The sequence below is a fragment of the Carassius carassius genome, chromosome 22 (assembly GCF_963082965.1).
Source record: "Carassius carassius chromosome 22, fCarCar2.1, whole genome shotgun sequence".
NCBI classification, from domain to species: Eukaryota; Metazoa; Chordata; class Actinopteri; order Cypriniformes; family Cyprinidae; genus Carassius; species Carassius carassius.
Genome location: NC_081776.1, coordinates 7797297 through 7810657, shown reverse-complemented (window position 1 = coordinate 7810657; position 13361 = coordinate 7797297). Strand labels below are relative to the sequence as shown.

Below are 13361 nucleotides of genomic sequence, written 5' to 3'. Positions count from 1 at the left end.
ATATTAGTGTTACATTGGATGCCTCAGAGACTCAATGTAGATTTTAATATAGGAAGCACTTTTTTGATAATGACAATTTCTGTGCAAGGTCTTTTTGAATTAAGGTATATATACAGTATATAGCTATATAATATAATAAGCTAAATATCCTTTTCTGTAAAAGGTAATAATAATCGTAAAATGCAAGGTTTTATTTTTTATTTAATTTTGTTGTTATTGTGAACCCTGAACAGTCAAGTGGAAATCACAGATTCTGTTGTTATACAATCTACAATTCTACAGTACAGAAAAAAGGCTATTACTCGATATCACCTATAGAGGTCACTAGATACGCAGCAATTCTCCATCAATGCACCAAAAGTCGTTTTCTATGCGTTTTATTGATGAACTTGATAAGAGGACAGACTGCGAGGCTTCTCACGTCAAAACAATTAGTTTATTTTCATGCCAGAACACTTGCATAGTTAAACACAAAGTATTTGGACGCTTTTAAATCCGTTCTCGCATCTTCCATTTTTTCTTTTTGACAATTCTGAAGTAATTGCCTGAGTTCAATTCTAGTCGGATCGAGACAGTTGAAAGGTGCAGAAGTTGTGTAAGCGATTTCTTTGATCTGCACATTTCCGAATCATCGCGTAAACATCCTCCGGCTAAAGAGAAGCATGTCCAGTTGGTAAGAGAGAAGAGTGTTTAGAAGAGATTATGAGGTATCCTATATCTTATTTCATATATAATTATTTATCATATAAAATAATCATTACTAATAGCCTACTTACATTATTGATAATTTTATAATATTTCAAGAATATGTAAATAATATATTCATGTATTCATGTATTTAATTATTCTTTTTACTTAGGTAGATACTGCTAAATATATTTGTTTCAGTCAAAATCTGCATTTTGTTTATATAGCCTATGTGATGCCTTGTTTAGCTATACATGTTTATATACTAGTTTTAATATTTGAAGACGCTATTAGACTATTTTTCGGATTGATTTTACGTTTTGAAAGTGAAAAAAAGGCACCCGTGCACTTTCGGAGCCTGTTGAATTCATCATAAGTTATTTTCTACTTTCATAGCCCCTCCCTTCTTGGGAGTGATTTATATACATAGTCCCTCCTCCTATGAGTGGTTTATTTGCATAGCTCCTCCCCAGATGAGTGGGTTTGCAGTGGATGATGCAGTGGTTGGTGAAGGCGCTCTGAGCTCTTGAATTACGCACGCAAAGTTGGGAGCAGAGGCACGCGTTGGAGACATATTTTTTTTGTTGATAACTTACCAAAGCACTTAACGAATTGTAACTGCGCTTGCTTGTAGATTTGTGTTTGCGCGTGAAATTAGGTGGCAACACATTCCTCTACTGCTCCGAGGACAGGGCGCGCCACAGGAACGCGCTTTTGGCTTTCTTTAAAATATCAGGCATAAGCCTAACATTATGAGGTGCTGTCATGGCAGGCAATGGTAAGACAGCTGCGAGGACGCTGGAGGATTTAACGCTCGATTCCGGTTATGGTGGAGCGGCGGATTCCTTCAGGTCGTCCAGCGTGTCGCTCTGTTGCTCGGACACGCATCTGTCGTATGCGCATGGGGGCAACTGCTGGCATCTGACTGAATCCATGCACAGCAGACACAACAGTTTGGACACGGTCAACACCGTCCTGGCGGAAGACACGGAGATCCTGGAGTGCTCGGGCCAGTGCGCCAAATTGCCCGAGCTGGAGGAGGACGTGCCGTGGAGTCTTGGAGAGGTGGAAGGCGCGCTGCGCAAAGACGAGGATCTGTGCATGGGGAACGCGTCGCGGGAGATCCTAGCCAAACTCTCCGCGCTGGTCAGCCGCGCGCTGGTGAGGATCGCGCGGGAGGCGCAGCGCCTGAGTCTGCGTTACGCCAGATGCACCAAGCACGAAATCCAGAGCGCCATCAAGATGGTCCTGTCGTGGACCATCTCCGTGAACTGCATCACTGCGGCGCTCAGCGCACTGTCGCTTTATAACATGAGCACGGGTGATAAGTTCAGCCGGGGCAAGTCAACCAGGTGTGGACTCGTCTTCTCCGTAGGGAAGTTCTTCAGGTGGATGGTGGATAGCCGGGTGGCCCTGCGCATCCACGAGCACGCTGCGATCTACCTGAGCGCCTGTATGGAGAGCCTGTTCCGAGAGGTGTTCAGTCGGGTGCTGAGGAGTGCGCTGGTAGAGAAGGAGAACGGAGTGCCAAAGTTTTCCGTGGAGTCCCTGGAACAGGCCATAAATAACGATTCGGAGCTGTGGGGTCTTTTGCAGCCGTATCAGCACCTCATTTGTGGCAAGAACGCAAGCGGTAAATGTTTACTTATATGTGCACTTTTTGTCTTACACAGTATAATTACACCAGTACTGAGAAATATTAATTAACTACGTGCACTTATTATAGGGTTGTTCAGGGTTAATTATGCATACTTTAATGTTTTTATACAAGTACACTTGACGTTAAAAAGTTTTTAGTCACACTTTTTGTCATTGATTCCTGCTGGTTTTATGATGCATTTACGTTGAAACGCACCTGAACTTGGTCACAAACCTATTTTGAGGTCAGTCAACCAATCTGCCTACTTTCCTCCTACCTACCTGCCTTCATTTTTGATTACACAATTGAAAGTGTGTTTCAGTTGCCAGCACACACTCTTAAAATACAGGTTCTTTACCAGCATCTGTAGTTCCGCGAAAAACATCCATGGAAACTTGCCATTGCACAAAAGGTTCTTTTATAGTGAAATAAGATTATAAATTAAGAATGGTTCAGCGAAAGATTCTTTGTGCAACCCAGAGTTGTTCTTCTATGGCATCACTGTGACAACCTCTTTTGGAATCTTTATTTTTAAGGGTATAATCAGATCCCTGCACCTCCTTGGTTGGTGAGGTTGTGTATGATCCCAGCTTCATAAATGATGTCTGCTTCTTTGCAGCACTGTTGACTTATTTATTTCTCTGGGAGATAAATAACTTCTGTGGGAGGACATGAGTGAGTCCCAGCAGGATGTTTGTTTTCAGACTTCTTATTCATTTAGACACTGTAACAGGTGCAAACACAACAGGAAGGGCGTCACAGTGTGTGCCACAGTACCCTTTCCCTCCACCTGTTGAAACAACCTTGATTTTGGTCTCTGTCATGTGGGGCTTATTTTGATGGCATAACCAAGGAGCCGTATTAGTAACATTTAAGGTTGTTATCCATTTCTGAGTGTGATTTACAACCACACAGTGAGCGTCATGTTATTCCAAACATCTATAACTTTATTTTATCAGCAAAACATAAACGAAGACATTTTGGAGAATTTAACAGTTGCTTTTTTTTATGCAGTTACTGTGAATGGAAGTTGAAGGTTTTAGAAAGCGGTCAGTATATGAGTTTAAAAGTGAGAGTAAGGACATTTACATTTTTACAAAAATATTCAATTTTAAATAAACTCGGTTTATTTGAACTTTCTATGCATCAAAGAGTCTTAAATGTATCACAGTTTCTAAAAAATAAGTCCAACTGTTTTCAACATTGATGATCGAAGTTTTTTGAGCACCATATTAGAATGATCACGTGACACTCAAAACTGAAGTAATGCATAAAATTCAGATTGTACAATATTAAAATTTTTAATGTGCACTCTTGGTGAGTATTAAATCTTTTTTTTTTCTTTTTTTTTTGAAGAAGATTAAAACAAAATTGCACCACAAACTTTTGAACAGTATCATTTCATTTTAAGTTTTTAGTTTTTATTTATTTTTGGTGGGAAAATGATTACAAATATAGTGTTTTTACATCCTTTTAGATGCTTGAAAGCCCCTGTTTCCATTTATTGTAATTGAAGAATGTAAAGGCTACTCCTTTCCATATAAATTTCATTTTTTGTATGCCTTGTAAGATAGTAATATGGTTTTATATAACATGAGGATGAGTAAATGATGACAGAATTTAACATTTTGAAGTCATTTGTTCCTTTAATAGATTTTGAATTTGTCCTTGATGGAGGGCCACCATTATATTGCAGAAATTATAATGAATCATTTTGTGATCCAAAAAGTGTTTGTTCCATGTCTCATTGCTATCCTTAAATTTTTTTATTTATTTTTTATTATTTATAACTTTTTTTGCACCTGCCACCTTTTTCAATGCTGAAATTTTGTCAGATTTTCCGCAAGTCCTCTTTTGTTTCTTTGCAATGTCACGAAGGCCTTAGAAGGGTCAGTTTTGGAGTAAATCGGTTGCTCTTAGGAGCTTTTAGAAAACAGCTAAGATTGCACCACTGATTGCACCACTGTTGATCAGCTCCTATTTACCGACCTTATACCTAAACGAAAAGTAAGACAGCCCCTTTTTTATGAGCAAGTCAGTGTGTTATGCATTGCTGATTTGTTGATTGATTGATTGATATATGTGGGCTTTTCCTCCATGATTATTTAGTTTTCTCTCTTTGTCCTCATTCTTTTCATGCCCAGCTCCCCGTTTGTCTTGAATACATGAATGGCTGTCCAACAGTGTATAGTGCATAGTTACTTGGATAGTGGTTATGGTTAATTTTCCCTGGCCCACCCAGCAGGGTTGATTATCGACAGACGTAACTGACAGACCATTTACAGGAATGATGCGCTCTCACTGCAGGAAAGGAGGAGAACAAAGGGACAAAGTTAAAGCAAAAGATGTGGAAGGACAAATTGAAAAGATGACATTGTCGGAATTGGGTGGAGAGAGGTGATAAAGGTGAATAAAATTATACTGAAAGAGCAATGACATGAGATGAGACCGTGAAATGAGAAAGTTGGAAGAAAATTAGCATGAAGACTCCAATATTAGGATAAAAGAACAAGAAGGACTGTCTTATGTAGAAGGTGGAAATCCAAAAGGGCCACAAAAAGAGCAGACTGTGAGTCCCAGATAAGCCAAGAAAATGTAATTTTCGTTTTTGATAAGAAGGGGTTTTGTTGCCTACCGCAAAATATTGCATCTCTTCAATTTCGTTCAGTGCACTCGCTGTCCCTCCACATCTCTTATTGATGTATAGCTAATGTCGCTTCTCGATTTTGGTGTAATTTGTTTTTCATGAGGTGCTGACAGCAGTCACAGTTACTTGTCAAGCACATAGGGCTACACGTCAGTCAGGAAATCTTTTCCCTAAGATGCCTGGAAAGTGAGAGGTAGTTTCACCCCCTGAATGTGCTTGTGAAATGTTGCTTTGGGGTGTTTTAAACACCATACCAATGCAACAGATGGTCAGCTGGCTTGAATCAAACTTTGATGTATCATGTTGGATCTATGGCAGATTTAGGACCGACAGAGCAATACAATAAAAGTCAACTATGAAGTATGTTTTGGTGAAGAACAGCTGGAGGCCCAACTTTACTGCAGTGTTGCCTTACTGCACTTGATGCATTTCCAAAATCTTTTAACAAAAGTTCTGCAAGATTTTTTAAATAAGTGTCTTTATATGATCAAAAATAAGGTTGAAAAATGAATACTGAAAAAATGAATAAATAATTGTATGCTAATTTGGTGCTCAAGAAACATATCTTCCGTTAATTAAATTTTAATAATCAAAAGACATCTAACCTACAAAAAAAATCAAATAGGTTTGAAACAGCATGAGACTAAGTAAATTATAACAATTTTGGATTTGTGTGAATTATACCTTTTAGTTGCTGTGAAACAATCCTACAGTCAAATAAAAGCTATCTCCTCATGTAACACCAAAGCTTCTGTTAGTCACAAAACCGTTTTTATATCCAATTTTGACAGTCCCTGATTTGCAGATATCAGGCCCTGCCATGTAGATCTTCTAGCTACATATTGGTTTACGTTTAAATCGGCTGCAGATTACTTTTTTGTTAGAGTTCAGTTAGTAAAATCTGGCATCTGCTATGTGATGTGATGTATTGGTGGGGTCTTCATTAGTCAGTGAGCATGGTGTGCTGCCCCCTGACCTCTCTGAAGGATTAGACTGTAGGAACACTGCTCCAGCAGGTGGCTGATGATGAGTATATTCTGAGCCCACGCTAAGCTCAGGCCAATGGTGGAACACACTGTCAGCCATGATTCTCTACAACACTCCTCTTCATGAGAGTTGCTGCACGGACAGCTCGCAGCCAGATTTCTCCCACACCAGCCTGTGGGGAGCATTTAACTCATAAATCATTGAAACCCCTTGATTTATGATGCACCGTTTCTGGTGGATAAACTGATAATTGTTTTCATGTTATGTCTGGGTTGCCAATATGTGACTGATTTTAATATTCCACAGTTAAAATTAAACGAAAAAGAAAACATTGAAGTCAAATGTTTTAAATACTCTTAGTATAATAAAATACAGAATGGATGTTCATTAGAGAATCTGCAACCAGCTACTTGTTCCCAGAGGCACTGCAGATCACGTTTGCATGCTACAGTCCTTGTTTTCTGCAGTCACGTTTCAGTCTCTGTATGCCAGTGGAGCATGTAGCTGATTGCAGATTCTCCATGTTGACATGTAAGATTATTTAGCTTAAATCCAATCTATTTGAAGTTTGCCACTGCATGCTGTAGGAACACTGATATCAAAAGGACGCTTTCATGGTAGACCGAGTTCTTACGTCCTTGACTGCCTTTTGACATTAAAGTACCGTAATCCTTTCAGATGTGTTGATGCATTCTACATCATAATTGCATAATTACATGGCTGTTCAGAAGTTGTATGTGTTCTCTCCATGAGCAACAAAAGCCTTGAGCAGTCGCAGTGTTTGTTTGTTTCTTTTCTATTCTTTCTATAGACATAAGGAGTGTTTTTTAGTGTAATGTCCTGAGGATTCTCTGCAGCGCTGACATGTTTTAAGATGAGGAAGTTAATTGTGTTTATATTGATCAATTCTGGTCAATTTTGTTTAAAGACCCATTGAATTCAGTTTACTTCCTGATGTATATACATTTCATATTGAATCATGTATTGCATTGGAATTGAAAATATTTATCTTAATTTTTATGGATATAATAACCTTTAAGTCTGGGTCGATAAAAGATACAGTAAATTAATCCAAAGTAAACATTTTCCTGATTTAATATTTAAATGATTTGCTTCAGGTTAATATTTTGTAACGATATAAAGCCAGATATTTATAACTTATTTTTTAGATATTCAATGATAGGGCATACATACAAATTGAACAATAGAGAATAAATAACACATAAGAAAAACAGAAAATTAAATAATGCAGTAATATAATACTAAATATAATACAGAAGTAGAGATATAGAGAAAAACTTATATAAAAGACATCATTGTTATTAAATGTGTGTGTGTGTGTGTGTGTGCGTCCTCAAATCTAATAGACACTGGCTTCACAGCACAAGACTTTTATTTAGATTTTACTGTCTTTAATATCAGCAGTCAATAATGTTAAGGAATTTTGGATGGAACAAGATATTACGTGACATAGTTGAAATGAGACGCAGTTGTTGCATTTGCCTTTTACAAAATTTATTTCCATTGAAACAGTGGTTTAATGTTTCATATCATCTTTAAAACATGCCCAGAAGTTCTGCAGGCCCCATGCACCATTTATTTTACATTCCTCTAAGCTTTGCATTATTCAGATGACTGTTACAGTTTTGCCTTAATTTTCAGTCTCTGATTTGGCGAAGTGAATTCCATTAACACAGACTTTGACAGAGGTGCCATTAGTAAGACATCGCTCTGTGGGAAGTAAACGAATGACTTTGTTGTCATAAGCTGCATATTAAGGCATCAGGCATCTCTGTGGCCTCGTCTTAAACATCCTCGAGCTGGGGTTATTTCAGGCTCTGCGACCCCAAAGGCTGTGTGTACACAGGCACACGGTGAAAGGTTTTTCTTTTTTAACTCTTTGGTTTCACATCTGTCTAAAATATAAATCTTCTTGCGTTAATCTTAAATGTATGGCTAGGATGTTTGGTTTTGATTCTTTATCTCTGTCAGATTCCATCTCATCCATGTTTTCTAATGAGTGTTTCCTGCATTCCTCTTATGAATCTTCCCATCCGTATTTTTCTGTCACTATTGCCGTTGTAATTCAGCAAACATGTCCCCACTTCACTTTTGATGCAATGCACTGGCGTTTTCTGCCTCCTTAAAGGGATAGTTTACCTGAAATTGAAAATAATAACTTAATTTACTCACCTTCATGTCTTGCAAAGCTGTGTGGCTTTCATTCTTTTGTGGAACACACACAAACAACATAGACTTCCATTGAATGGACCAACATTCTTCTTTTGTGTTCCACAAAAGAAAGGAAATCATACAAGTTAAAAACAACATGAGGGTGGGTAATATGTAACTGAACTTTTTTTTTTGTGAACTGTGCTTTTAAAGCTACTACAAAGTGTTGTTGCTGTTAACTGTGCATATACTTTGTCAATGTTTAAGTAGTCAAGTTTGATTAAATGTGATATGAGCTGGGCAAACCAAAAGATAGAATTGTGTTAATGGCACAATTCAATTAGTTTGGCTTGATTCTTTTGTTAAAATGAGTTGGATTTAGGGAGTCAGGTCGACATAATGAATTGTGGGTCATGTTCGGAAGAGCAGTGATTTTTCCTTTGAACAAGGTTTCAAAGCAGGATGCTACTGATTAGTAGAGAGCTTTTGCACTGATTTTTCTATTTATTTTTTGAGTGGAAAGGCAGGAAACAGGCAGTATTTTTAACTACAAAAACACATTGTTCTTATAGGTTGCGGTTTTGTTTTTACATTTAAAAAACAAAAACAGACAAGAAAATATTCAGAATTTTTAATATTTATAGTATAACGTTTTGTAATAACTGCTTTCAGAATATTTCTTATAATTTAGATGATGAGTCATTCTCATAATTTCCTCTAATGTAATTGTGAATCACAGCATTACAGTCTGGAGCTGTTTGACATGATGGCCATCTGGAATGACAAGGAAAAATGATATCAAAAGTGCATTGGATTGCTCAGTTGTGTTCGTTGTACTGCATTGAAATGCTTTTAGGAAAAGTTTATTAAAGTATATGAGTTAGGGCTGTCAGTCGTTAAAAACAAATTGAATTGCATGATAATGTGACCAGTCATACTTAATAACATGTCAGTCAATCATTCAAAGACAATATGTCACTGTGGCAGATTAAAACACTGAATAGTAATCAGAGTTGGGCAACATGGCCAAAGAAAATTATCACGATAATTTTATTTTTTTCATATCAGTCGATATCGATAATTATCACAGCAATTTCAGATCTTTATTTCTTTCAAGTTTAAAGGCAGGTTTTTGCTCCTAAGTGAAAGTTGTTGAAATCAGACTGTGAACTGTTGGTTAAAACTTCTCTTTATGGTCAGAACATGACAAACATGTCACGCTTTTGAATTCTTTACACAGACATTTTTCCTTAACAAAAGAAATATCTTGATAGAAAATGAGTTTCTTTATGTTCTAATGAGTGATATTGTTTCAAATCATGAAACTGGTTTGTGTTGTTTGACTTTGCGTATCTTCAGCAAAGTTTGCGGTGCAGGCTGCAATATTAATAATATTACCTTTTTTTGTCTAATGGAAATGAACAAAAATACAGTAAAAATTTTACATCCTCATTTTTATATGGTGAAATTAAATTATTTCGACTGTTTGAGTTTTATTAAAATTGATCTTCCATAGTAGCGTTCAGTGCTAATAATTTGAACCGTGTGACACGAGCGGACGGTCCGTGTCACACGGTTCAAATTAGAGGCACCATTTCGTTCCGCTTTTGGTACATAAACATGATGTCGAACATTTAATAATATAATTGTTATCAGCCCTAATAGTATTTCAAAAAGTGTCTTTAGAGTAGGCTATGCCATGTTTTATTTCTGCCTCTCTGTTGAATTCAATTTGTCCAAAGTCACATCCAGAAATCTTTTGCAGTCATTTAATCGTGCATTCTCAGTAAACGCATGTGTGGTGGTCAGTATTGTGATTCAGGTGTCTCTTGCTCTGGTGGCATCAGTGTCTGTGTTGTATACAGTGTCTGCCCTTTTGTCATGCTCATAAAGTTGTAATTAACAGTTTTCAAAAGGCCTCCCATTGTGAGTCCTAGTAATTACTGTTTTGCTGGCAGTCCCTGGAGAGAAGGGGAGAGTCCACAGAAACTGGCAAAATAATATAGCGTCTTTCATTCAACAGAAGCCAGAAGAAAACAAACAATTAGGCTGACTTGGCAAGATGAAAGTGGGAGGCAGAGGGGTTTGTGGGTGCATTTACAGCAAAACCAACTGTATGTTCATCTCCTTCAGGGCTGAAGGATCACAAGGTTGAGAAGAACTGATGGGGACAAAGGGATTGAAAGTTGTGATTGGGAAATTACCCGAGTTGGTCTCAAGTTTGGGTTTAAAACCACAACATGTTTGAGCATGTACACCACCCATCACCCAACAAGAGTAAATGTGTTACCAGTGCATGTATGGATTTACTATATTGTAATTTAATATGCATTTTAGTCTTTATTGCAAATATTTTAATTGTTTGTAGTAAATGAGAGCATATGCATAAATTTGGTAATACCTAATACATTTGAAGTAAATGTACTTTATATATTATAATGAATGTACAAAAGTAGTTGCAAATAAAGAATAATATATATATTATATATATATTTTATTATGAATGCACAAATGTAGTTAAAAATTAAATATGCTGTTTTGTTTTTTTAACTTATAAAGTTTTTAACTTTTTATTTATGTAATTTTACTTTTTAATTTCACATTTTTTGTTTTTATAGTAAATAAATATACACATCAATTCAGTAAGATACATATTAAATATTGGATATATCATTTCACTTTTTATTATATAATGAATGCATAAAATTAGTTTAAAAAAAGTTTTTTTTATTTAGTTTTGAGTTATTTGCTAATTTAATTTTATAAGTATTTAATATTTTCATTTTAATTGCACATATTTTTATAGTAAATAAATAACTAGAATATGCTCAAATTCAGTAATACATATTATATATTGTTTATTTTTATTGTTGTTTGCTTTTATACTAAAGTAAATACATGTACTGTAGACATAAATTTGGTAATACATAACATATTGGAAATTTCATTTCATCATGTATTATATGAACGCACAAAAGTAGTTAAAAAATAAATAGATATATATTTACTTGTTTGTTTGTTTTTACTCTTGTGCATTTATCTGGTTGCACCTACTCAGGCTCTAGGGAGCCAACACCCTTTTGCCTTGAGGGTTGACAGGTCTGGACTTGTGGGTAACTGATGTGGTGTGGTGGGAATGGGAACCGAAATAAACCACTGCAGCTTATCTTTAAGTTTCTCATCTATCGTTTCATCTGATACAGTAATCAGCTGGCACATGCATGCGTATGCTATCAGCGTGCTGCCCGCTCTTCATCACATGCAGATGTATACACACACTGTCATACTGCACAGTCACACACACTTATCGGTAATACTCACACACCCACATGCAGGCTGCTAGCAGTTACTGCTGCTCGCCACACCCTCTGACTGCCATAGCAACAGAAACCAGTCTTACAGCTTTGCTCTTCCTTCAAATGCATCCTCACTTTTACTCTCTATTGAAAAGCATCTTTCTTTATCCGTTTCCTCACCCACACCAGAAACTCCCCTTGTTTTCCATCAATCTGTCTTCGTGTCCCCTGGGGCTGCCTGATACGACGGCCCACTGAGAGTTAATTTCCTTCTGCCACAGAAACATAAATGCAAGATCAGTAGGGGCTTGTAGTCTGTGGCTTTTCACAGCCTGGCATTGATGGGCCGGGGATTTGAGAGTCTTAACCTCTGGTGTCATCACCTAATACCAACTCTCACAATGCAATTTACCATCCCGCCAGCCTCAGAGTGAGACTTGTGAGAATTGTCCTGAGACCACTTGGAAGAGAGATTCATATTTTTGTAGTCTTTCATTTCACTTTCAAGATGCTTTAATATCTGACCTTGTGCACACTGTGTTATTACTTTGTTATAGCAGTTGTATATCATTGCTCTTTTGTTGATTTTGATTGCTTCCATCGTCCTCATTTGTAAGTCGCTTTGGATAAAAGCTTCTGCTAATTGACTAAATGTAAACGTATTTCTTTATTTTGCCCAAAAGCCAAGGTATCAGGAAGACCGGGGCTAGTTGTCACAATTTGTAGTTCAGTGAATATTTTTAAGGCTAAGTATACAGAGCAAAACTTGGCAAAAAAAAAAAAACGAAAACGAAAAACAAAACCTATTGAACATCTTTCTTTGTTGAACAGGAAAAATTTGCAGTTGGTTTTTGTGCATGTTGTCACAAAAGGTTAATGTAATTTGTCACAATGGGATTCTGACATTTAAATGGCTGTTATGGTAGGGGTTTCAGCAAAATGTAGACCATTATAAAAAAAAACATGGTTTTGACATGAAATATATTGTAAATACTGAATTGATAACATTTTAAAATGCGTGGAAATTTAAAAAAGTGACAGCCCTAGCTGTTCTGAAAATTATTATTATTATTATTATTAACACTTATTATTATTATTATAATTTTAGATCAAATTTGAAATTTAATTCAGATTTCAAAATTCTAATTTCAGAGATAAGCTAAATAAAAAAATATTACTAGAGAAAATACATTTGTGCAATTGGAGGTTATTATAGTTAAAACTAAAACCATTAAAAACAATAAAACAAATATTAACTGAAAAAACGAACCATAAAACATGAAATGCATTTTATTCAAGTTTAACTACAATAACTAACTGAATAAACTAAAAATAATAATTTTAAATGAATAAAACCCTTTAGACATATGTGATTAAAACAAAGTAATAAAAAAAAATCATATTTTAACAGAAGCTATTATTAATGTTACTATAGTAAATTTGACTTTTCACTCAAAGCCTTTTAGTTACTGAGAAATGGCGCCCATTTCCCCTACGAGACATTAAATAGATTACCCTCAAACTGATGTTTCTTAAAGCTGCATAATACAGCCCCTCAAACACTCGGTTTTCTACTCTTGAAAAATTCCTGAGCAGGATGATCAGTTGAACAATGTGAGGTGTGAAAAAAAAAAGTGAATCAGCAAAGCTGAGCTTCATCAAAAGCAGCACAAAAGTATTGTGTGAAGAATGAGCAGCTCGGCATTCTCTCTTTCACACACTATTTGTTTTCTCGCTTGCTTTATATCCATTTTCCTGCCTCCCTGGTCCTTTTCCACTCTCTTTTTTTATACACCCACTCTCTGTTGCTAAGGGATATTCACCTTGCATTATCCACTCTGGAAATCATTAACCAAACCATCATTCTGTCTCCAGCATTGGTTTTATGTTCGTAAAAGCCATAATTCATAAATATATCAACATATCAAACATT

The 13361-nt window shown here is 36.2% G+C and overlaps 1 protein-coding gene across 3 annotated transcripts in view; it reads left to right on the top strand.

Moving 5' to 3' along the window:
- The window catches only part of LOC132098841 (ankyrin repeat and BTB/POZ domain-containing protein 3-A-like), a 124977-nt gene that overhangs the window by 1578 nt on the left and 110038 nt on the right, over positions 1–13361 (top strand). For 2 of the 3 annotated variants that reach the window (XM_059505062.1, XM_059505061.1), the window contains exon 1: positions 1173–2320. The exons of the other annotated variant lie outside the window; for it this stretch is intronic. In XM_059505062.1, the coding sequence (XP_059361045.1) occupies positions 1453–2320 (868 nt within the window). In that variant the 5' untranslated portion in view covers positions 1173–1452. Of the gene's footprint in view, positions 1–1172; positions 2321–13361 lie in introns of those variants that run through there. 3 annotated transcript variants of the gene reach the window in all.